At 44.0% G+C, this 25831-nt stretch overlaps 4 protein-coding genes across 4 annotated transcripts in view; 2 read left to right on the top strand and 2 right to left on the bottom strand.

Moving 5' to 3' along the window:
* Nucleotides 1-7559, top strand: part of LOC139380370 (fer-1 like family member 6) — a 65891-nt gene extending 58332 nt beyond the window's left edge. The window contains exons 35-41 of the mRNA XM_071122989.1: nt 820-962; nt 1075-1163; nt 1975-2073; nt 4143-4384; nt 4830-4987; nt 6877-6977; nt 7222-7559. Of these exons, the coding sequence (XP_070979090.1) occupies nt 820-962; nt 1075-1163; nt 1975-2073; nt 4143-4384; nt 4830-4987; nt 6877-6977; nt 7222-7402 (1013 nt within the window). The 3' untranslated portion in view covers nt 7403-7559. The remainder of the gene's footprint in view (nt 1-819; nt 963-1074; nt 1164-1974; nt 2074-4142; nt 4385-4829; nt 4988-6876; nt 6978-7221) is intronic.
* A 1018-nt stretch (nt 7560-8577) lies between these two features.
* Nucleotides 8578-10236, top strand: LOC139380159 (dynein heavy chain-like; the record flags this gene model as incomplete). The annotated part of the gene is made up of 1 exon (XM_071122603.1): nt 8578-10236. A coding segment is annotated over one exon (1659 nt), but the record flags the coding sequence as incomplete, so codon positions are not given.
* Nucleotides 10237-11330: 1094 nt separating this feature from the next.
* On the bottom strand, nt 11331-15037 carry LOC139380371 (uncharacterized). Its single transcript, XM_071122990.1, has 3 exons — nt 14116-15037; nt 12677-13180; nt 11331-12462 (listed from the first exon to the last, which is right to left on the bottom strand). The coding sequence occupies exons 1-3, from the start codon at nt 14753-14755 to the stop codon at nt 11849-11851; spliced, it is 1758 nt and encodes a 585-aa protein (XP_070979091.1). The 5' UTR covers nt 14756-15037; the 3' UTR covers nt 11331-11848.
* Nucleotides 15038-21839: 6802 nt separating this feature from the next.
* Nucleotides 21840-25831, bottom strand: part of LOC139380407 (uncharacterized) — a 31478-nt gene continuing 27486 nt past the window's right edge. The window contains exons 6-9 of the mRNA XM_071123058.1: nt 25292-25443; nt 25004-25054; nt 23038-23058; nt 21840-22425 (exon numbers count right to left, since the gene is read on the bottom strand). Of these exons, the coding sequence (XP_070979159.1) occupies nt 22321-22425; nt 23038-23058; nt 25004-25054; nt 25292-25443 (329 nt within the window). The 3' untranslated portion in view covers nt 21840-22320. The remainder of the gene's footprint in view (nt 22426-23037; nt 23059-25003; nt 25055-25291; nt 25444-25831) is intronic.

Raw genomic sequence — 25831 nt, forward strand, 5'->3', positions numbered from 1 at the left:
ACAGTGACAGGCAACGACAGCATTGAGTCACAGTGACAGGCAAAGACTGCATCACATCACAGTGACAGGCAACGACAGCATCTAGTCACAGTGACAGGCAACGACAGCATTGAGTCACAGTGACAGACAATAACAGCATCTAGTCACAGTGACAGGCAACGACAGCATTGAGTCACAGTGACAGGCAACGACAGCATCACGTCACAGTGACAGGCAACGACAGCATCACATCACAGTGACAGGCAACGACAGCATTGAGTCACAGTGACAGGCAATAACAGCATCTAGTCACAGTGACAGGCAACGACAGCATTGAGTCACAGTGACAGGCAAAGACTGCATCACATCACAGTGACAGGCAACGACAGCATCTAGTCACAGTGACAGGCAACGACAGCATCGAGTCACAGTGACAGGCAATAACAGCATCTAGTCACAGTGACAGGCAACGACAGCATTGAGTCACAGTGACAGGCAAAGACTGCATCACATCACAGTGACAGGCAACGACAGCATCTAGTCACAGTGACAGGCAACGACAGCATTGAGTCACAGTGACAGACAATAACAGCATCTAGTCACAGTGACAGGCAACGACAGCATTGAGTCACAGTGACAGGCAAAGACTGCATCACATCACAGTGACAGGCAACGACAGCATCTAGTCACAGTGACAGGCAACGACAGCATTGAGTCACAGTGACAGGCAAAGACTGCATCACATCACAGTGACAGGCAACGGCAGCATCTAGTCACAGTGACAAGACTTGTGTAATTCCATCCAATAAGGTACTTATTATTATTTGCTGCTGTGTGCAGAGCAGACGGTGGAATCCTACGAACATCTGGCTCTGAAGATCCTTCACAGATGGACTGAGATTCCAGGGGTGGGGTGTAGACTTGTCCCAGAGCACATCGAGACACGGACTCTGTACAACAAGGCCAGGCCTGGCATGGACCAGGTAATAACACATATGCTATCAAAATAACCACTTGACTTTTTAAAAATATATATATTATGCAATATGTTCAACTTCACAAGTGTGTGTGTGTGTGTGTGTGTGTGTGGTTCAGGGCCAGCTCCAGATGTGGGTGGACATGTTCCCCATGGATATGCCCCACCCACGCCCCTCTGTGGACATCTCCCCTCGTAAACCTAAAGGGTAAGGCTTCGTCACTCTGTATCACTAGGTCAGATATACACCAGACCAGTTCAATACAAGACCAATATACACCGGGCCAGGTCAATAGAAGACCAATATACACCAGGCCAGGTCAATACAAGACCAATATACACCAGGCCAGGTCAATAGAAGACCAATATACACCAGGCCAGGTCAATAGAAGACCAATATACACCAGGCCAGTTCAATAGAAGACCAATATACACCAGGCCAGTTCAATACAAGACCAATATACCCCAGGCCAGGTCAATACAAGACCAATATACACCAGGCCAGGTCAATAGAAGACCAATATACCCCAGGCCAGGTCAATACAAGACCAATATACCCCAGGCCAGGTCAATACAAGACCAATATACCCCAGGCCAGGTCAATAGAAGACCAATATACACCAGGCCAGTTCAATACAAGACCAATATACCCCAGGCCAGGTCAATACAAGACCAATATACCCCAGGCCAGGTCAATACAAGACCAATATACCCCAGGCCAGGTCAATACAAGACCAATATACACCGGGCCAGGTCAATACAAGACCAATGTACCCCAGGCCAGGTCAATAAAATTGTTGGTCCTGTGAAAGTATGAATTGATCGATTGATTGTTGGTCCTGTGAAGGTATGAGTTGATTGATTGATTGTTGATTCTGTGAAGGTATGAGTTGATTGATTGATTGTTGATCCTGTGAAGGTATGAATCGATTGATTGTTGGTCCTGTGAAGGTATGAGTTGATTGATTGATTGTTGATCCTGTGAAGGTATGAGTTGATTGTTTGTTGGTCCTGTGAAGGTTTGAGTTGAGAATCATCATCTGGAACACTGAAGATGTGATTCTGGAGGACACTAACATCCTCACAGGAACACAGTCTAGTGACATCTACGTCAAAGGGTGAGTGGAGCGACAGTGGGGGGTTTCAAAACGCATCCAATATAAAGACAGACATTGATGATTATAGATTACATTCAGCTCATCCCTGAAGATCAGTCTTCTGAAAAGGACCTTGATGGACCTAGGGCCACACAGGTCTAGGGGACACACAGGTCTAGGGACACACAGGTCTAGGGGCACACAGGTCTAGGGTGTCAGCACAGGTCTAGGGGCACACAGGTCTAGGGGCACACAGGTCTAGGGGCACACAGGTCTAGGGGCTCACAGGTCTAGGGGCACACAGATCTAGGGCACACAGGTCTAGGGGCACACAGGTCTAGGGCACACAGGTCTAGGGGCACACAGGTCTAGGGGCACACAGGTCTAGGGGCACACAGGTCTAGGGCCACACAGCTCTAAGGCCACACAGGTCTAGGGTGTCAGCACATGTCTAGGGCACACAGGTCTAGGGTGTCAGCACAGGTCTAGGGTGTCAGCACAGGTCTAGGAGCACACCGGTCTAGGGGCACACCGGTCTAGGGGCACACCGGTCTAGGGGCACACAGGTCTAGGGTGTCAGCACAGGTCTAGGGGCACACAGGTCTAGGGTGTCAGCACAGGTCTAGGGGCACACAGGTCTAGGGTGTCAGCACAGGTCTAGGGTGTCAGCACAGGTCTAGGGGCACACCGGTCTAGGGGCACACAGGTCTAGGGTGTCAGCACAGGTCTAGGGGCACACAGGTCTAGGGTGTCAGCACATGTCTAGGGTGTCAGCACAGGTCTAGGGGCACACAGCTGTAGGGCCACACAGGTCTAGGGTGTCAGCACAGGTCTAGGGGCACACAGGTCTAGGGGCACACAGGTCTAGGGGCACACAGGTCTAGGGGCACAGGGGCACACAGGTCTAGGGTGTCAGCACAGGTCCGAATCCGGCCTACTTTCACCACTGTCATCCTCTATATCTTTCTCTACTGACATCCTCTATATATCTTTCTCCACTGTCATCCTCAATATATCCTTCTCCACTGTCATCCCCCCATCTTTCTCTACTGTCATCCTCTCTATCTTTCTCTACTGTCATCCTCTCTATCTTTCTCTACTGTCATCCTCTACTGTCATCCTATATATATTTCTCTACTGTCATCCTCTCTATCTTTCTCCACTGTCATCCTCTCTATCTTTCTCCACTGTCATCCTCTCTATCTTTTTCTACTGTCATCCTCTCTATCTTTCTCTACTGTCATCCTCTACTGTCATCCTATATATATTTCTCTACTGTCATCCTCTCTATCTTTCTCCACTGTCATCCTATATATATTTCTCTACTGTCATCCTCTCTATCTTTCTCCACTGTCATCCTCTCTATCTTTCTCCACTGTCATCCTCTCTATCTTTCTCTACTGTCATCCTCTCTATCTTTCTCCACTGTCATCCTCTCTATCTTTCTCCACTGTCATCCTCTCTATCTTTCTCCACTGTCATCCTCTCTATCTTTCTCCACTGTCATCCTCTCTATCTTTCTCCACTGTCATCCTCTCTATCTTTCTCCACTGTCATCCTCTACTGTCATCCTATATATATTTCTCTACTGTCATCCTCTCTATCTTTCTCCACTGTCATCCTCTCTATCTTTCTCCACTGTCATCCTCTCTATCTTTCTCTACTGTCATCCTCTCTCTCTTTCTCCACTGTCATCCTCTCTATCTTTCTCCACTGTCATCCTCTACTGTCATCCTATATATATTTCTCTACTGTCATCCTCTCTATCTTTCTCCACTGTCATCCTCTCTATCTTTCTCTACTGTCATCCTCTCTATCTTTCTCTACTGTCATCCTATATATATTTCTCTACTGTCATCCTCTCTATCTTTCTCCACTGTCATCCTCTCTATCTTTCTCTACTGTCATCCTCTCTATCTTTCTCCACTGTCATCCTCTCTATCTTTCTCTACTGTCATCCTCTCTATCTTTCTCCACTGTCATCCTCTCTATCTTTCTCCACTGTCATCCTCTCTATCTTTCTCCACTGTCATCCTCTCTCACTCAATACGCTGAAAATTATATTTGTATAATTGTATACTTTTTTTCAGGTGGCTTAAGGGCTTTGAGGACGATCGCCAGGAGACTGATGTTCACTACAACTCTCTGACTGGGGAGGGTAACTTCAACTGGCGCCTGGTGTTCCCCTTTAACTACCTGCCTGCCGAGAAGGTGGTGGTAGTCAGTAAGAGGGGGAGCATCTTCTCCCTGGACAAGACAGAGCAGAAGCTACCGGCCATGTTGGTGATGCAGGTCTGGGACTTTGACAGGCTGTCGTCTGATGATTTCTTGGGTAAGAGAGAGAGAAAGAGACTCTGGTTTGACACCTTTCCCTGGGCTGTAAGACAGTAGTCAATGGGAGGAAGGGGGACAGGTTTATTTCAATGATCAGGATCAGGTATTGCTGATTAATCAGGGAAATCACATCCCAACCCAGCACGTTTATTTTCCCATTAACACTGTACACTCCTATCTCATACTTCCTGTACGAGTGAAACGAGAGTTAAGATGGACGTTTCTCCTATCTCATTCTTCCTGTACGAGTGAAACGAGAGTTAAGATGGACGTTTCTCCTATCTCATACTTCCTGTATGAGTAAAACGAGAGTTAAGATGGACGTGTCTCTGTTCTCATACTTCCTGTATGAGTGAAACGAGAGTTAAGATGGACGTTTCTCCTATCTCATACTTCCTGTACGAATGAAACGAGAGTTAAGATGGACGTTTCTCTGTTCTCAGGTACAGTAGAGCTGGACTTACATGGGTTTCCTCGCGGGGCCAAGTCAGCCAAGGCCTGCAAAATGGACATGCTGATGGACAGCGTAGAGACAATCTCCATCTTCCAACAGAAGAGGTCCAGGGGCTGGTGGCCCTTTGTCAAGGCCGGGGAACTCACGGTACCAATACCATTCAACACCGTTACTCTGATGACAACGAGGCTGCTTGACCTAATGGCTACCCTATTTATTATATAGTGCACCACATTTTGACCAGAACCCAATGGTGTCTAGTATGTGTCGTGTGGGACGCAGACAAACTCACAAATCAACCTGTAGCCCCCCTTTAAGGAAGGGGCTAGGGGTTGTGTCTACTGTCTAGGAGGAAGGGGCTAGGGGTTGTCTACTGTCTAGGAGGAAGGGGCTAGGGGTTGTGTCTACTGTCTAGGAGGAAGGGGCTAGGGGTTGTATCTACTGTCTAGGAGGTAGGGGCTAGGGGTTGTCTACTGTCTAGGAGGTAGGGGCTAGGGGTTGTCTACTGTCTAGGAGGTAGGGGCTATGGGTTGTCTACTGTCTAGGGACCAGGGGTTGTGTCTGCTGTCTAGAAGGTAGGGGCTAGGGGTTGTCTACTGTCTAGGAGGAAGGGGCTAGGGGTTGTGTCTACTGTCTAGGAGGAAGGGGCTAGGGGTTGTGTCTACTGTCTAGGAGGAAGGGGCTAGGGGTTGTGTCTACTGTCTAGGAGGAAGGGGCTAGGGGTTGTGTCTACTGTCTAGGAGGAATGGGCTAGGGGTTATGTCTACTGTCTAGGAGGAAGGGGCTAGGGGTTGTCTACTGTCTAGGAGGAAGGGGCTAGGGGTTGTGTCTACTGTCTAGGAGGAAGGGGCTATGGGGTTGTGTCTACTGTCTAGGAGGAAGGGGCTAGGGGTTGTCTACTGTCTAGGAGGAAGGGGCTATGGGGTTGTGTCTACTATCTAGGAGGAAGGGGCTAGGGGTTGTGTCTACTGTCTAGGAGGAAGGGGCTAGGGGTTGTCTACTGTCTAGGAGGAAGGGGCTAGGGGTTGTGTCTACTGTCTAGGAGGAAGGGGCTAGGGGTTGTCTACTGTCTAGGAGGAAGGGGCTAGGGGTTGTCTACTGTCTAGGAGGAAGGGGCTAGGGGTTGTGTCTACTGTCTAGGAGGAAGGGGAAAGGGGTTGTGTCTACTGTCTAGGAGGAAGGGGCTAGGGGTTGTGTCTACTGTCTAGTAGGAAGGGGCTAGTGGTTGTGTCTACTGTCTAGGAGGTAGGGGCTAGGGGTTGTGTCTACTGTCTAGGAGGAAGGGGAAAGGGGTTGTGTCTACTGTCTAGGAGGAAGGGGCTAGGGATTGTGTCTACTGTCTAGGAGGAAGGGGCTAGGGGTTGTCTACTGTCTAGGAGGAAGGGGCTAGGGGTTGTGTCTACTGTCTAGGAGGAAGGGGCTAGGGGTTGTGTCTACTGTCTAGGAGGAAGGTGCTAGGGGTTGTGTCTACTGTCTAGGAGGAAGGGGCTAGGGGTTATGTCTACTGTCTAGGAGGAAGGGGCTAGGGGTTGTGTCTACTGTCTAGGAGGAAGGGGCTAGGGGTTGTTTCTACTGTCTAGGAGGAAGGGGCTAGTGGTTGTATCTACTGTCTAGGAGGTAGGGGCTAGGGGTTGTGTCTACTGTCTAGGAGGAAGGGGCTAAGGGTTGTGTCTACTGTCTAGGAGGAAGGGGCTAGGGGTTGTCTACTGTCTAGGAGGTAGGGGCTAGGGGTTGTCTACTGTCTAGGAGGAAGGGGCTAGGGGTTGTGTCTACTGTCTAGGAGGAAGGGGCTAGGGGTTGTCTACTGTCTAGGAGGTAGGGGCTAGGGGTTGTCTACTGTCTAGGAGGTAGGGGCTAGGGGTTGTCTACTGTCTAGGAGGAAGGGGCTAGGGGTTGTGTCTACTGTCTAGGAGGAAGGGGCTAGGGGTTGTGTCTACTGTCTAGGAGGAAGGGGCTAGGGGTTGTGTCTACTGTCTAGGAGGAAGGGGGTGATTTGAGATTCAGGGGCGGTAACATGTTTTGGTTGTTGTCTCCAGGGGAAAGTAGAGGCGGAGTTCCACCTGGTGACATCAGAGGAGGCAGAGAAGAATCCGGTTGGTCGAGCCCGCAAGGAGCCTGAACCCCTGGAAAAACCCAAGTATGATCTGCATTTTTTATTGACTAATTACAAAACGATTCTATCAACTCTATTCTTCTCTCTAGCCGTCCATACAAGTCCTCCTCCTGCTTCATGAACCTGTTTGACTGCAGATCTAGGACCAGTTTTATAATTTAGCTCATAGTAAATAGGATTACATAGAGAGCGGGAGACCTGATCCTAGATCAGCATCTCTACTCTGAGCCCTGTTTAAAGTGTTGTTCTCTCTCTCTCCCCTCTCTAGCCGGCCAGACACGTCATTCTCGTGGTTTGTGAACCCTTTTAAGTGCTTCTTCCACCTGATCTGGAGGAATTATAAGAAGTACATCATCATCGCTCTGGTCCTGCTCATCACAGCTCTGTTCATCGCCCTGCTGCTCTACACCCTGCCAGCAGCCATCTCACAGAAGATAGTCAATGGTTAACACACTGCACTACCACAGCTGACTGACTAGCTGGCTAACTGACTAGCTGACTGACTGACTAGCTGACTGACTGACTAGCTGGCTGACTGACTAGCTGCCTGACTGACTAGCTGACTGACTAGCTGACTGACTGACTAGCTGGCTGACTGACTAGCTGGCTGACTAGCTAAATGACTGACTAGCTAAATGACTGACTAGCTGGCTGACTGACTAGCTGACTGACTAGCTGACTGACTAGCTGACTGACTAGCTAAATGACTGACTAGCTGACTGACTAGCTGACTGACTGACTAGCTGGCTGACTGACTAGCTGGCTGACTAGCTAAATGACTGACTAGCTGGCTGACTAGATAAATGACTGACTAGCTGGCTGGCTGACTAGCTAAATGACTGACTAGCTGACTGACTGACTAGCTGAATGACTGACTAGCTGACTGACTAGCTAGCTGACTGACTAGCTGGCTGACTGAATAGCTGGCTGACTGAATAATTGGCTGACTGACAGGTTGACTAGCTGACTAGCTGGCTGGCAGACTAGCTGGCTGACTAGCTGGCTGACTGACCAGCTAGCTGACTGACCAGCTGACTGACTGACTAGCTGGCTGACTAGCTGGCTGACTGACTAGCTGGCTGGCTGACTAGCTGGCTGACTGACTAGCTGACTGACTAGCTGACTGACTGACTAGCTGAATGACTGACTAGCTGACTGACTGACTAGCTGGCTGACTGAATAGCTGGCTGACTGAATAATTGGCTGACTGACAGGTCGACTAGCTGACTAGCTGGCTGGCTGACTAGCTGGCTGACCAGCTGGCTGACTGACCAGCTGACTGACTGACTAGCTGGCTGACTAGCTGGCTGACTAGCTGGCTGGCTGACTAGCTGGCTGACTGACTAGCTGACTGACTAGCTGGATGACTAGCTGTCTGGCTGACTAGCTGGCTGACTGACTAGCTGACTGACAAGCTGGCTGACTGGGGACCAAAAGTCTAAATCAACCTACAGTCACTTAGATAATCTATCAAGCAGGGTCGGGACTGAATCTATAGAAATAGTCAGACGACTAACTCAGGAATTCATAATGATGTTGCAATATCAGAATAGCATATTATATATTAACATTTATTTAAATACAGTTGCAGAAAGAGTATAAATAACATTTTAGATTCAACCATATTGACAAAGTTTGCCCAAGGGGAAAAAAATTCAGTACAGTACCCTCCACGTTATTCAGTACAGTACCCTCCACGTTATTCAGTACAGTACCCTCCACGTTATTCAGTACAGTATCCTCCATGTTATTCAGTACAGTATCCTCCATGTTATTCAGTACAGTATCCTCTGTTATTCAGTACAGTATCCATGTTATTCAGTACAGTATCCTCCATGTTATTCAGTACAGTATCCATGTTATTCAGTACAGTACCCTCCATGTTATTCAGTACAGTATCCTCCATGTTATCCAGTACAGTATCCTCCATGTTATTCAGTACAGTATCCATGTTATTCAGTACAGTATCCTCCATGTTATTCAGTACAGTATCCATGTTATTCAGTACAGTACCCTCCATGTTATTCAGTACAGTATCCTCCATGTTATCCAGTACAGTATCCTCCATGTTATTCAGTACAGTATCCATGTTATTCAGTACAGTACCCCCCATGTTATTCAGTACAGTATCCATGTTATTCAGTACAGTATCCATGTTATTCAGTACAGTATCCTTCATGTTATTCAGTACAGTATCCTCCATGTTATTCAGTACAGTATCCATGTTATTCAGTACAGTACCCTCCATGTTATTCAGTACAGTATCCATGTTATTCAGTACAGTACCCTCCATGTTATTCAGTACAGTATCCATGTTATTCAGTACAGTATCCATGTTATTCAGTACAGTATCCTCCATGTTATTCAGTACAGTATCCATGTTATTCAGTACAGTATCCTCCATGTTATTCAGTACAGTATCCTCCATGTTATTCAGTACAGTATCCTCCATGTTATTCAGTACAGTATCCTCCATGTTATTCAGTACAGTATCCATGTTATTCAGTACAGTATCCATGTTATTCAGTACAGTATCCATGTTATTCAGTACAGTATCCTCCATGTTATTCAGTACAGTATCCATGTTATTCAGTACAGTATCCTCCATGTTATTCAGTACAGTATCCATGTTATTCAGTACAGTATCCTCCATGTTATTCAGTACAGTATCCTCCATGTTATTCAGTACAGTATCCATGTTATTCAGTACAGTAACCTCCACGTTATTCAGTACAGTATCCATGTTATTCAGTACAGTATCCATGTTATTCAGTACAGTATCCTCCATGTTATTCAGTACAGTATCCATGTTATTCAGTACAGTATCCTCCATGTTATTCAGTACAGTATCCTCCATGTTATTCAGTACAGTATCCATGTTATTCAGTACAGTATCCTCCACGTTATTCAGTACAGTATCCATGTTATTCAGTACAGTATCCATGTTATTCAGTACAGTATCCATGTTATTCAGTGCAGTATCCTCCATGTTATTCAGTACAGTATCCATGTTATTCAGTACAGTATCCATGTTATTCAGTACAGTATCCTCCATGTTATTCAGTACAGTATCCATGTTATTCAGTGCAGTATCCTCCATGTTATTCAGTACAGTATCCATGTTATTCAGTACAGTATCCATGTTATTCAGTACAGTATCCATGTTATTCAGTACAGTATCCTCCATGTTATTCAGTACAGTATCCTCCATGTTATTCAGTACAGTATCCATGTTATTCAGTACAGTACCCTCCATGTTATGATTCTAGCATGTAGTATGTAGTATGTATATTTCTAGACATGTAAGGATGGTCACTGCCTCTATTTTAACATAAATAATGTACTTTAATAAATAATTGTTGTACACAAAAAAAACATTTTGGGGTTATTTTTTTGTTAGCAATTAAATAATTATTAGGCTGTTATACTAAAATAAAAGCACATTTAAATACATTTGTCTTAGACAGTTAGACACACAATTCCATGTGAAATATCTCATGTTATTAGCCAGAAGTAATAGGTTGTGTCCCATAAGTCAAAGTATTCCCTAGGAAGCCAAAAAGGCCCTTGTCCAAAGGAGAGCACCACATAGGGAACAGAATCCTTACAAAACAAGTGTCCTCCGATTGGATCTCCTGTTACTGGTAGAGTAGACCTGGTACTGTTGTTCTCCTGTAGAGTAGACCTGGTACTGTTGTTCTCCTGTAGAGTAGACCTGGTACTGTTGTTCTCCTGTAGAGTAGAACTGGTACTGTTGTTCTCCTGTTACTGGTAGAGTAGAACTGGTACTGTTGTTCTCCTGTTACTGGTAGAGTAGACCTGGTACTGTTGTTCTCCTGTTACTGGTAGAGTAGACCTGGTACTGTTGTTCTCCTGTTACTGGTAGAGTAGAACTGGTACTGTTGTTCTCCTGTTACTGGTAGAGTAGACCTGGTACTGTTGTTCTCCTGTTACTGGTAGAGTAGACCTGGTACTGTTGTTCTCCTGTTACTGGTAGAGTAGACCTGGTACTGTTGTTCTCCTGTTACTGGTAGAGTAGACCTGGTACTGTTGTTCTCCTGTTACTGGTAGAGTAGACCTGGTACTGTTGTTCTCCTGTTACTGGTAGAGTAGAACTGGTACTGTTGTTCTCCTGTAGAGTAGAACTGGTACTGTTGTTCTCCTGTTACTGGTAGAGTAGAACTGGTACTGTTGTTCTCCTGTTACTGGTAGAGTAGAACTGGTACTGTTGTTCTCCTGTAGAGTAGAACTGGTACTGTTGATCTCCTGTAGAGTAGAACTGGTACCATTGTTCTCCTGTTACTGGTAGAGTAGAACTGGTACTGTTGTTCTCCTGTAGAGTAGAACTGGTACTGTTGTTCTCCTGTTACCGGTAGAGTAGAACTGGTACTGTTGATCTCCTGTAGAGTAGAACTGGTACCGTTGTTCTCCTGTTACTGGTAGAGTAGAACTGGTACTGTTGTTCTCCTGTAGAGTAGAACTGGTACTGTTGTTCTCCTGTTACTGGTAGAGTAGAACTGGTACTGTTGTTCTCCTGTTACTGGTAGAGTAGACCTGGTACTGTTGATCTCCTGTAGAGTAGAACTGGTACCGTTGTTCTCCTGTTACTGGTAGAGTAGAACTGGTAATGTTGTTCTCCTGTAGAGTAGAACTGGTACCGTTGTTCTCCTGTTACTGGTAGAGTAGACCTGGTACTGTTGTTCTCCTGTAGAGTAGAACTGGTACTGTTGATCTCCTGTAGAGTAGAACTGGTACTGTTGTTCTCCTGTTACTGGTAGAGTAGAACTGGTACTGTTGTTCTCCTGTAGAGTAGAACTGGTACTGTTGATCTCCTGTAGAGTAGAACTGGTAATGTTGTTCTCCTGTAGAGTAGACCTGGTACTGTTGTTCTCCTGTTACTGGTAGAGCTCTGAGTCAGTCAGTGAGAGGCCCTGCTGTGAGGATGATATCATGACAGGCTCCATATTGTGTCCTCCATGTTGTCCCAGCATTAGAGAGGAGGAGTTGAACTGGAGAGGAGGGTAGTTAACGTTACCAGCCCCAGTCTCACAGTGACTTCTGTTGTACAAAAAACTGTTGTTGTACTGCGATTGAGAGAGGGCAGCACGGTTCCTCTGCGGAGTCTGAGTGGGGCCTGTGGTTTTGTGCTGTGTGTGTTGGCTAATCGGGCTATGATTCGCCAGCCCACTGTTCCCCTGGCCCAGACCAGGTCCAGCCTGGTGTTGTGTCTGGCTCATCTGAGTCAGTTGGCAGGCCTGCAGCTTCCTCTTGGCTCTCCAGCGGGCCACTCTGAGCCGGGTCTTCTCTCGTCTCTCCTTCACCAGGTCAGCTAATAGAGGCTGGGGAAGGTTCTTCTCCATCTCCCTCCGACGGGTCTGGCTCCTCCTCCTCAGCTCACTTCGTCTCATTTTAAACTCCTCGTACAGACTCAGGTCTTTGGGCCACGGACGGACCATTGGCCTGGGAGCAACTCCGCGTGACATGGACATCACTGGCTGGGACAGCCCATCTTGAGAATGAAGAGGACAGACAACAAGTCATTAGTTCAGGTGTATAATATGTAGCCTGGTTCCAGATCTGTTTGTGCTGTCTGGCCAAGTCCTCTGGTAATAGGATCATAGGACTTGGCTATACAACACAAACAGATCTGGGACCAGGCTAGGTAACATCCTACTGAACTGACACACAGTAACAACAACACAGCAGAACTTTACCCTACTCACATGTACAAGGGCTGGCTGAGCTGAACACTGTGTGCTCTGTTAATGTCCTCTGGCTCTGTGAGGAAAGGGATGCTGTCCTCTCTCTCTGGCCCTGTGAGGGTACTGTCCTCTCTCTCTGGCCCTGTGAGGGTACTGTCCTGTGACAGTCCAGGAGGCTCCCCTGAGTATGCCTGTCTAAAAGGTTGCCCTGGGAGTTGAGGACCTCAGCAGCCAGGTTGAACAGCAAACTCTCAACATCCTCCGGTTCCTGCTTGATACAGATGATCTCCACCTCGGCCTCCTCCTCTTTCACCTGGAGCCGAGGCTGGGCACTACAAGCAGCCATGGTGGCAAAGCAATCTGCTCCGTCAGTCCTGGGTGGGGAGAGGACCAGCTGGTCCCCAGGGTCTGTGCTGGTCTCTGGTGGCTGTGTAATGATGGTCCACTCAGCCTGACACTCTTCTTCCTCCTCCCTCCTCTGGCTCTCATCAGACACCTCGGGGTCCAGGGATGCTGCGGGCTCCTCTGGAGAGATAGAGAGGTAACATGGTGGTCAACCAACACAGGGAGAATATAGAGGGATATACTACGTCTCAGTCACTAGGGCCGTACTGGGTCTCAGTCAATAGGACCGTACGGGGTCTCAGTCACTAGGGCCGTACTGAGTCTCAGTCACTAGGGCCGTACTGGGTCTCAGTCACTAGGGCCGTACTGGGTCTCAGTCACTAGGGCCGTACTGGGTCTCAGTCACTAGGGCCGTACTGGGTCTCAGTCACTAGGGCCGTACTGGGTCTCAGTCAATAGGGCCGTACTGGGTCTCAGTCAATAGGGCCGTACTGGGTCTCAGTCAATAGGGCCGTACTGAGTCTCAGTCAATAGGGCCGTACTGGGTCTCAGCCAATAGGGCAGTACTGGGTCTCAGTCAATAGGGCCGTACTGGGTCTCAGTCACTAGGGCCGTACTGGGTCTCAGTCAATAGGGCCGTACTGGGTCTCAGTCAATAGGGCCGTACTGGGTCTCAGCCAATAGGGCAGTACTGGGTCTCAGTCAATAGGGCCGTACTGGGTCTCAGTCACTAGGGCAGTACTGGGTCTCAGTCACTAGGGCCGTACTGGGTCTCAGTCACTAGGGCCGTACTGGGACTCAGTCAATAGGGCCGTACTGGGTCTCAGTCAATAGGGCCGTACTGGGTCTCAGTCAATAGGGCCGTACTGGGTCTCAGTCAATAGGGCCGTACTGGGTCTCAGTCAATAGGGCCGTACTGGGTCTCAGTCAATAGGGCCGTACTGGGTCTCAGTCAATAGCGCCGTACTGGGACTCAGTCAATAGGGCCGTACTGGGTCTCAGTCAATAGGGCCGTACTGGGTCTCAGTCACTAGGGCCATCAGTCAGGCCATCAGTTTACATATTCAAGCAAACACTGACAAATACCCATACATACTCAACAAAGCATATTTTACCTTTCAAAGGTTCCAGGTGCTCTGATGAACTGTTTATTGCAGAGACAGGGGTGATCAATGATGGGCTCTCCAGAGCTTGTGAGACCATGGCAGTCAGGTCATCGTGGCTGTCAAACGATGATGATGATGTGGCCCTTATAATATTCTCAGAAGGTTGGGAGGATCTGGCCAAGTTATCAGAGGGTAGAGCGATAGTGATTTGATTCCTTGACTGTACGTTTCCATTTGTAATGGCAATGTGGGTGTTGGTAACCGTCCTTCTCTGTGGTTGTGATAAACCAGAGGACTGTGCTGCCTCGGATGCAGCCGCTGAGGAACAGTGAGGTCTATGCGGATCCGAATGACCGAATGCTGTACTCTGGTTGGTCTGGTAAGTGGCAGAGTGCTCCTGCTGCCTGGCACCCAGAGCGTTCATGTACTTCCGCATTGTCTTCATCTGAGATCGGGATATGTCCAGCATCTGTCTGATGCTCTCGGTCTCTTTTTCTTTTGCTGCGACCTCCCTCTTCAGCTCGTCGAATTTAATACCGACCACCTTCAGCATCTCCCCTAACACCGTCTCAACAGCGGCACTCACCGCTCTCTCTATCACGGTACCCATCTGGCCCTGCATTAGGGAAACTGTTAGACTGATATCCATTTTTTTTCTTTACTTTTATAAATATTTTAATATCTTAATAACATCGGAGGTCAAATATCATAGTCAGTCGTCCTCCGTGAGCTGTTTAGCTAGCGACTGATTGTTGCTAACGTCGAGATAGCTAGCTAGCTAGCTACCATCGTAGCAAGCTGACACCATCACCATGCTCCAAAGATCTAACTAAACAAGACAATTGGATCGTTTTTCATTGTTTGCAAAGTGATTCAACAAGAAAACGTGCCTAGATCATTTCTAAACTAATCAAATTGAAGCGTTTCCTGCTTCTTCGGACCCATGTAAACAAAGATATTCTTCATTTGATATTTCCTGTGTTTCATCAAATGCGTCCGTCATCTCTGGTGGTTTAAGTTCCGGGAAGGAACAATACATATTTGATGACCAACACAAACTGGTTGAATCATAATTGTTTCAACGTAATTTGTCGACGTATTGTGATGTGGAATCTATGTGAATAATACTTTGGATCAGTAATCAACTGTTGTTTTGATGGTGAAATTACAATCACAGTATTATATCAATGGTAACCAATTTTCAATATAGTATCAACATAGTATTTCAACCTTGTATAAAATATGTTGAATTTGTACCAACATCAGATCGTCAACGTTATATCCACTACCAAAAAACAAATAGGCTGAGCAGCACCTCCTACTCTACAACTATCTCTTTGGTCTCCCATCCAGGGTTTTAACCAAGCCAAACCCTGCTTAACTGTGATATTTGTCACTGACTACTGCCAATGTGTTATCTTTAAAAATAATTATTGAGAGATCTCTTGATAACTTAAAAGATTCACTATTGCTATCAAGGTCAATCCAAAGGGTAGATTTAACGGATCAAATTAAATGTACATTAAACCATACTTTATATATAATCGATTCAACTATTTAGGCCTATATTGCATTAGGGAAGTCATCAACAGCTACTGTTTCAATTCAACACAGTGTCCAACTAAAAATAGACTAGCTTTGGTTGATTTGAAATTGGATATTCAAGTTAATAATTAATATGTTGGATTCATATCTCTATCTCAACCAAATATCAATGTTAAAGAATAGGACTAAATTAAACTTTAAAGTGTATTTTGCAGTCCTAATCTTAAACTTAGATGTTTGGTTGAGATGGATATGTGAATCTAACGTATCAATTCTTAGTTTGTAGTACAAACTGGATATTAAATAGTCTTTGGTTGTCAACATGGATAGTTCCATCTGAGACACTGACTTAGTTTGGCTTTAATTACAGTTTGTCTACAAATTCATAATGGATTTGTTGGATTCATGTCTCCATCTCAACTTAAAAATCACAGTTAAAGAACAGGACTGAATCAAACTTGTAGTCCTATTCTTTCATTTAGATATTTGGTTGCATTGACAACTAAACAAAAATCAATATTACTTTTGTAATACAGTAAATAGACTAAAGTTAAGACTATTTTACAAACTAATGTAACAGTATTTATTCAACCTTAAAATGAGTATCATCCATGGCCATATTTGGAAGTTCCTGTAACTATAAATGTCTTCCTATGTCGTCATAGAAAGCGTGCAGGTCTGTGGAGATCTTCACAATTACTGTAATAGTCTGTGCAGAATCTCCAACATCATTTGCAGTATGTACTTGAAATGTAATCTCAACTCTAATCCAGTTCATTTGGTTGTGCTGTTATATGAAGCACAGTGGAAACACATTCATTTGTTGTATAAATACAAAATATCTGACAATTTATTCCCATTTTGAAACTTGGTTGTGCTTTTAAATCGTTGAATGCATAGCGATAACACATTTTGGGAATTCAACAGGCTTTTTGAGTGGGTGAAAATAGGTTAAAATCTCCATTGATCAACACCAAATATTACTCACATTTCCAAGTTGGAATGATGTGGTGTGCCTACTGGGTAAAAAGGTTTGCTGTGCAAATTCTGGATTTATTAGGCTTAATATAATGTTGTTTGCTAAAATTAGAATTTAAAGTTGCAATTAGCCACATAGGAGTAATTGACTTTAAAGCATAGTGATATACTTTGCTCTCAGTGGATGTAGGTAGGCCTATACCCTGACACATGACTGTTGACTCCTATATGGCTTTAGACATATATCAAGGCTTGTTTTAAAATATATATATATATATATATATATATATATATATATATATATATATATATATATATATATCACCTTTATTTAACCAGGTAGGCCAGTTGAGAACAAGTTATCATTTACAACTGGCCAAGATAAAGCAAAGCAGTGCGACACAAACAACAACACAGAGTTACACACAAACAACAACACAGAGTTACACACAAACAACAACACAGAGTTACACACGGACAAATTAGGCTTGTAGACCTAATGTTATTGCTGTTTTCAGCAGTTCGTCAGATGAGTGCGGACGTGATGTTGTGGCGATGCTGTGGCCTGTTTGATGATGAAAGAACCAGTAATCGTGTCTGAGTGACTCACACCCAGGTAGTTTTCCGCTGACTGGGAAAGTTTTGAGATGGAAACAAAGATAGATCAGTGTGGTGCGATGTTGTTGACGAGGTGGAGTGGTGAGTAGGATCTCAAATGTTACCTTTATTTCATATTTATTTAACCAGGCAAGTCAGTTAAGAACAAATTCTTATTTACAATGACGGCCTACCTCGGCCAATTGTGTGCCGCCCTATGGGACTCCCAATCACCACCGTTTGTGATTAAGCCTGGATTTGAACCAGGGACTGTAGTGACACCTCTTCTTTATTTAACTAGGCTAGTCAGTTAAGAAAAAAATCTTATTTACAATGATGGCCTACTCCGGCCAAACCTGTGCCAATTGTTTGCTGCCCTATGGGACTCCCAATCACTGCTGGTTGTAATTCAGCCTGGATTTGAACCAGGGACTGTAGTGACGCCTCTTGCACTGAGATGCAGTGCCTCCACTGGGAGTGGTGTAGGGGATAGATGTTACGATGTTGAGGAAATGTTAACTTCGACATACAGTTCTAAATACAAAGCTTCCATATTCACAAAGCGTCTCAGAGTTAGAGTGCTGGATCTAGGATCAGTTTGACCTTTAGGCCGAAATCACAATGAATAACCTGATCCTAGATCAGAACTCCTGTTTTGAGGCTCTGAATCCTCAGATGTTTAGTGATTAACTAACCCAGCGTGCGTATGAGTGGTTACTAAAGGAATCCTAATATATATATATATATATATATATATACGTTCTCTATGCCTATACGCATAAAGGAAGGGATAAGAAGCCAACCATGCTACTAAATACACCATGCTAGCTTACTTAGCTAATTGACACTCTTAGCCGCTGATATAAACAATATTACAGGCTTACTAAATTCTGAGGGAGATATGGTGTGCTAACTTAAAGCTGTACAGGATTAATACAATGTAAACAATGTCATTTCACATCTGCAGTGAGAACAGGGCACTGTGCGGGAAGTGATGTCACAACTACAGTGAGAACCATGGCACTGTGCAGGAAGTGATGTCACAACTACAGTGAGAACCATGGCACTGTTGCAGGAAGTGATGTCACAACTACAGTGAGAACCATGGCACTGTTGCAGGAAGTGATGTCACAACTACAGTGAGAACAGGTCGAAAGAGGCAGCTTTTCGTACAACTTCTGAACTCTACTGCAGTGGTTCTGAAAGTGAGGTTCTGACTTTGTTTTAAAGGTACGAATTCAACATATTTTATCCAATATCTTTGTTGACATTTGGTTACCATAATGACAATTCTGTGGTTATAATTTTACCCTCAAAACAACAGTTTACGGTGATTACTTTTTAAAAATCCCCAAAACATTTTCCACATCACCATACGTTGACAAATTACGTTGAAACAACGTTGATTTAATCTGTTTGGATCAGATGGAAAGCATAGTCTGTCCAACCAGTGGAACGTTTATATTATCCATATAAAATACAGTTCAGAAATCTACTACGGAGGCATCTTTGCCAGAGGAATAACCCGGCGATTTGATTGATCATGTTCATGTTTCAAATAAGCCTAGTTTGAGTGGCTACTGGCTATATGTATAAAGATAAACAGCTGTAACATAGTACTGCCTTCAATACTATGGGATGAAGATGGAACATATTCTGGTATATGTTGTGGGGGGAAAGGGGCTACCTAGTTAGCAACTAGCATTCTGCAGGCAGGCTGCCCTTCAAAGTGATAGTGTTCAGTGCAGACAGAGTAGCCTGGTCTCATAGATTCGACGGAACATAGTAAACGTAAATCCAGCACGCTCAATTTAGTATGATATGTATTAATTTATGGTGCTTGACGCCTCAAGCACTGAGATGCATTAGAGCGCTGCGCCACACCGGGATCCCATGTTATGAGTACAGGAGGGGATTGTGGGGCCCCAGTGTTGAGGATCAGGGAATAACTACACTGTTTGTATTCGGCCATATTCCCACGTTTTAATGCATTGGTTTGCACTTTCAAATTTTGCGCGAATACTGCCATCTATCCATGGTTTCTGGTTAAGAGTAGGTTTTAATAGTCACAGTGGGTACAACATCTCCTATACACTTCCTGATAAACTCAGGAGGAGTAGATGACTTTTTGAGTTTATGAGTATATGTTACGAATGGCAATTCATACAATATGTGACAAATTGCAATTTGTACAATATGTTACAAATTTACAAAACATATGTGTTACGAAATCCAATTTGTTGTGGCTAACGTTTGCTATGTGGCTAATGCTAATGTTAGCCAGGTTAGGAAACGGGGATACCTAGTCAGTTGTACAACTAAACTGAAATGTGTCTTCCGCATTTAACCCAACCCCTCTGAATCAGAGAGGTGTGTCTTCCCCATTTAACCCAACCCCTCTGAATCAGAGAGGTGTGTCTTCCCCATTTAACCCAACCCCTCTGAATCAGAGAGGTGTGTCTTCCCCATTTAACCCAACCCCTCTGAATCAGAGAGGTGTGTCTTCCCCATTTAACCCAACCCCTCTGAATCAAAGAGGTGTGTCTTCCCCATTTAACCCAACCCCTCTGAATCAAAGAGGTGTGTCTTCCCCATTTAACCCAACCCCTCTGAATCAGAGAGGTGCGGGGGGCTGCCTTAATCGACATCGGCGCCCGGGGAACAGTGGGTTAACTGCCTTGCTCAGGGGCAGAACCACATATTTTTGCCTTGGGGATTCGATCCAGCAACCTTTTCGGCCACTGGCCCAACACTCCTACACGTCATAGGGTTAATGGTTAAGGTTAGGGTTAGGAGTTAGGAGTTAGTTTAGGGCTAACATGCTTAGAAGTTGCAAAGTAGCAAGTAGTTGCAAAGTTGCTCAAATGCTAAAGTTGTCCTTGATGAGATTCAAACATGTAGCCTTTGGGTTGCTAGATGTTTGCGTTTTTCGCCCACCAATCCACAACCATCCATCCAAACAACATCCAAATCCTGCAACCTAGGGTCCATACAGGTTGGCCGTATGATTCTGTTTGTTTTGGACTCCAGAGAAGTGACATGATATGATATCTCGAGTTGATATTGGCTGCTAACATGAATGACTTTCAGCTAAAAATCCAGGTGTAAAACACAGTTTATTTTTGTATCTTGCATTTTGAAAATGCATGGCTGTAGTGACCAGTCATTCACATGTACACTAGATGGCCGACAGGGCCCTGTTTTGAATGCATGTCTGTAGTGACCAGTCATTCACATGTACACTAGATGGCCGACAGGGCCCTGTTTTGAATGCATGGCTGTAGTGACCAGTCATTCACATGTACACTAGATGGCCGACAGGGCCCTGTTTTGAATGCATGGCTGTAGTGACCAGTCATTCACATGTACACTAGACGACCGACAGGGCGCTGTTTTGAATGCATGGCTGTAGTGACCAGTCATTCACATGTACACTAGATGGCCGACAGGGCCCTGTTTTGAAGCAACCGCGCCTCCATCTTGGCACTCCCCCATCAGTGTAACAAAAATATTTTAGAAGCTATAAAAAATGCATGTATTAATGTGTACGTTTGTTTTTGCCAGGTTTATTCTATTACAGGCAATTGAAAGCCTACTTTTAAGTTATATTATGTGAGCTAAACATATGTATATTTTTAATAAAATATATAAAAACATTTTCCGTCAAGTATAATTTTTTTGAAAGTTTACTGTCCTCAAAACACCAAGAAAATACTTTAATACATGTCATTTTGTCCTTGAAACATCTAATTGAAATACAGTGGAATTCCATCCATTCCTATGGAGGACTCCTTCTTCTGGGGAGTACCAATATGGCCGACCTGTGGCTTCAAACCCTCTCACTGGCCAATACATGGCATCTGCCATCCAGGGTTTATATACATCATTGGAGTGTCACAATCTTGAACCAACGGTCCCGGGGTCAAATAGCTTGAGAACCGCTGCTTTACCGTACTATACTATCATGTACAAACTTGTGAAAAATAGACACCTACGATTGGTTCAGATTAGATCCGGTCCAAACCAATGAAATTTTGTCTTGTTTAGGGGCGGAGCTCATTAGAATAATAGCCAGTGTGTAGAATAATACCCAAATATGCAAAGGAGAGTATTGCATATTTCTACCTTTTGTGTATCTATTTTAGGATACATCACCATGACGAGAATGACATTTATATTCAGAATGATGCATTTCTGTGTAGTACAGATCAGGGACCCGTGCTGAAATTCTGTTACCCAGATGTAAATCCACCTCACGTACTATATAGTTCGATAGCCAAAAATAAAAACGGTCAAACTCAACGTGTGATGTCACAGCTGACACGTCCTTCTTTTCTTCAGACATCTTTGAATCTTAATTCGTAGAAGAAATTTAAAAAACGAGAGTTTTGATAAAACGTGGTCGCCTAAAAAGAAAAAAAAGGGAGGGAAATTTTACCGTAATTCTGTTATCAAAATTTTGCATCTTCACAGTTCTTCTAGTACATGTGTTTTTGGGACATATTCTGTGTATATTGTTCAAAGTAGTCCTTGTGCATAGAGTTACATGGTTTGTTAAACTTTGAAATCAATGTTGTTGTTGATTTTTTTTGTGAAATAAATAAGTCTGCTTAATTCCTTTAGCTGGTGATCTCCCATATCACTCCGCTCTCTCCAATATGCATCATACGTTTATTACAATTACATGTGAATATAACAAGCAGCACTTGTTTTGGTTTCTACATTCATTGTGACGAGTCGGGAAAGTCTCACCTAGGCACTTCTATCAAAACACATTCTAGACCAGTAAGCAGCATCGCACTTGGCAACAAACAAAAAAAACGCAACGTTGTTTTCACATCACTTCAAACCTTTTTTTTGTCTCAGTGTGATGATGCTGAATCAACGGTGCAAAATGTCATGAACGTAAAAGAAGTAATTGTTTTCACCCAACTTGCAACATTAAAAGAAAAAAAAGAAAGCCTCCTATACATTCTTATAACTAATAAAGCATTGGGCCCTTTAAGTGACCAGCTCTTTCCTACATTAGGCTTCAAAAGGAATGATTCTGAATCTAATTGATTGATCTGATCAGTCGAAGGTCTCTTTACGTGGTCAACAAATGAGTTGGGAATTGTGGTTGATGGATCGTGAGCCTCTCACTCCAACTGGTACCTTCCTCATATCCATGTAGGTCGAGTTAATGTTCCCTCTTCCCGTCTGAAATACAGAAAATATCAAACTGTGTCAACTTGAACCTCTTAGCATTTACCCTCTTAGCATTTACCCTCTTAGCATTTACCCTCTTAGCATTTACCATTTACCATTTACCCTCTTAGCATTTACCATTTACCATTTACCCTCTTACCATTTACCCTCTTAGCATTTACCATTTACCATTTACCCTCTTACCATTTACCCTCTTAGCATTTACCCTCTTAGCATTTACCCTTTACCATTTACCCTCTTAGCATTTACCCTCTTACCATTTACCCTCTTAGCATTTACCCTCTTAGCATTTACCCTCTTAGCATTTACCCTCTTAGCATTTACCCTCTTAGCATTTACCCTCTTAGCATTTACCCTCTTAGCATTTACCCTCTTAGCGTTTACCCTTTTAGGATCATTATTTAATGATAGGCGTAGCTACTAATTAGTATATAAGTAATTAGGATAATTAGTGTTCCTAAACCAGGAGGAAAGACCCCTTGGATTTTTAACAAAAAGTTAGATCACATTGTTGACAAGTTATAACTACTGTTTGGACAACGTTGGAAGCATGTGAACTACTGTTGAGACAAGGTTGGAAGCATGTGTATTGAATATTCTCACCGTAGGTTGGGTCTGATTAGGCTGAGGAAACAAATTAAAACAGAAATATTATTATTTAACATTTTCATTATTTTGTTTTGAAGATTATGTACAGAATTGTCCAAAATATTGGCTTCAATTATATGCTTTTATAACGGTCTTGTTAGGTTACAGCCCGATGCTAAAATTGATTAAATTGTTACTTTTCCTCATCAATCTACACACAATGCCCCATAATGACATCACAATGCCCCATAATGACATCACAATACCCCATAATGACATCACAATACCCCATAATGACATCACAATGCCCCATAACAACGTAGCAAAAACAGAATTTTTGCTCAAATACAGAAATCTCACATTTACATAAGTATTCAGACCATTTACTCAGTACTTTGTTGAAGCACCTTTGGCAGAGATTACAGCCTTGAGTCTTCTTGGGTATGACACTACAATCGTGGCACACCTGTATTTGGGGAGTTTATCCCATTCTTCTATGCAGATCCTCTCAAGCTCTGCCAGGTTGGATGGGGAGCATCGCTGCACAGCTATTTTCAAGACTCTAGAGATGTTCGATCAGGTTCAAGTCTGGGCTCTGGCTGGGCCACTCAAGGACATTCAGAGACTTGTCCCGAAGTCACTCCTGAGTTGTCTTGGCTATGTTCTTAGGGTCGTTGTCCTGTTGGAAGATGAAAGTTTGCCCCAGTCTGATGTACTGAAAGCTCTGGAGCAGGTTTTCATCAAGAATCTCTCTGTACTTTGCTCCATTCATCTTTGCCTCGATCCTGACTAGTCTCCCAGTCCCTGACGCTGAAAAACATCCCCACAGCATGATGCTGCCACCACCATGCTTTACCGTAGGGATGGTGCCAGGTTTCTTCCAGACGTGACGCTTGGCATTCAGGCCAAAGAGTTCAATCTTGGTTTCATCAGACCAAAAAAAGTCTTGTTTCTTATGGTCTGAGAGTCCTTTAGGTGCCTTTTTGGCAAACTCCAAGTGGGCTGTCATGTGCCTTTTACTGAGGAGTTGCTTCTGTCTGGCCACTCTACCATAAAGACCTGATTGGTGGAGTGCTGCAAGGTTCTGGAAGGTTCTCCCGGGTTCTTGGTCACCTCCCTGCCCAAGGCCCTTCTCCCCCGATTGCTCAGTTTAGCCGGGCGGCCAGCTCTTGGAAAAGTCTTGGTGGTTCCCAAACTTCTGTTTAATAATGATGGAGGCCTCTATATTCTTAGGACCTTCAATGCTGCAGACATTTTTTTGGTACCCTTTCCCAGATCAGTGCCTTGACACAATCCTGTCTCGGAGCTCTACAGAATTTTTTTTTTTTTAAATTTAACTACGCAAGTCAGTTAAGAACAAATTCTGATTTACAATGATGGCCTACCGGGGACCAGTGGGTTAACTGGACGACAGATTTTTACCTTGTCAGCTCGGGGATTCGATTTAGCAATCTTTCGGTTACTGGCCCAACGCTCTAACCACTAGGCTACCTGCCACCCCCACGAATCATGTCCAATCAATTGAATTTACTACAAGTGGACTCCAATGAAGTAGCAGAAACATCTCAAGGATGATCAATGGAAACAGGATGCACCGGAGCTCAATTTCAAATCTCATAGCAAAGGGTCTGAATACTTATGTAAATAAGGTATTTCTGTTTTACATTTTTTATAAATCTGTTTTTGCTTTGTCATTATGGGGTTTTGTGTCGATTTTAGAATAAGGCTGTAACGTAACAAAATGTGGAAAAAGTCAAAGGGTCTGAATACTTTCTGAATGCACTGTTTATGTTTCTCACTGCAACAACTTGAACTCAGTGTAAGAGCTTTAGGTTGTGCCAGCACTTCAAACATTAATGGGCCGTTTCCCGGACACAGATTAAGCCTAGTCCAAGACGTAATCTGTTTCCAGGAAACCAGTCCCATATTGGTTGGGCTCAAATCTGATCTCTCATAAAAATTAAAAATAAAGGATCCAAACCTGCATGGGGACGTATGTCAGCGAATCATACAGCTCCTCAGATCGAAAGACCTGGAAAAAATGACCCCAAAACATCAGAGAAGTAAGCAAAAGAAAAGTCTGGTGAATAACATTAAGGAAGAGAAACTCCAATCTTCACAAACATAGCTTGAAATAATGATGGCTTTGACATTAATACTATATAAAGTAACTAACACAAGTTGTACTTGAAGCCTGTTGATTGTTTTTCTCTCCTGATATTTCAATCAGCCAATCAGCTGTAACGGTGTATATTATAATGAGCCTGACCCTCAGCCTGATATAGAAGAAGGTGATGGTGAAGCTGTAGAAGCAGAGGAACACAGACACTCCAATCACAATCCACTTCAGTTGGTCAATCAGCTCAGCCTCAGGGGACTCAAGTAGAGGGGAAGGACAAACGAGGACATCTCCTGCTAGTCCTGGGAACAGACAGTCAAAAACATGGAACATTTTAAACACAACCTTTTCTGGGAAAACATGAAGTATAGCAAACACAACAGAGGAGGAAATGGAGTTTAGACATGATAAAATACATTATCATAATACATTATGAAGTACTTCATGGAACATCTAGAAACTACCATTATCATAGTACATTATTATTGAAATATATATATATATATATATATTTCCCCTTTATTTAAATAGGCCATTATGGCAAAATAATCACAATTTAGCATTAACACTGGAGTGACAGATGTGTAGATAATGATGTGCAAGTAGAGATACTGTGGTGCAAAAGAGCAAAATAAATAAATAACAATATGGGGATGAGGTAGTTGGATGGGCTATTTACAGATGGGCTGT

Source organism: Oncorhynchus clarkii, chromosome 22 (assembly GCF_045791955.1).
Source record: "Oncorhynchus clarkii lewisi isolate Uvic-CL-2024 chromosome 22, UVic_Ocla_1.0, whole genome shotgun sequence".
Classification (NCBI taxonomy): Eukaryota; Metazoa; Chordata; class Actinopteri; order Salmoniformes; family Salmonidae; genus Oncorhynchus; species Oncorhynchus clarkii.

What these genes read in the sequence shown, in the direction of transcription:
- LOC139380371 (XM_071122990.1), bottom strand. Translation starts at nt 14,755, where the DNA reads ATGGATATCAGTCTAACAGTTTCCCTAATGCAGGGCCAGATGGGTACC. An exon ending in GCACCTGGAACCTTTGAAAG is followed by an intron (nt 13,181 to 14,115) that starts GTAAAATATGCT and finishes CTATCTCTCCAG; the next exon opens with AGGAGCCCGCAGCATCCCTG. An exon ending in CTCAGCCAGCCCTTGTACAT is followed by an intron (nt 12,463 to 12,676) that starts GTGAGTAGGGTA and finishes TTCATTCTCAAG; the next exon opens with ATGGGCTGTCCCAGCCAGTG.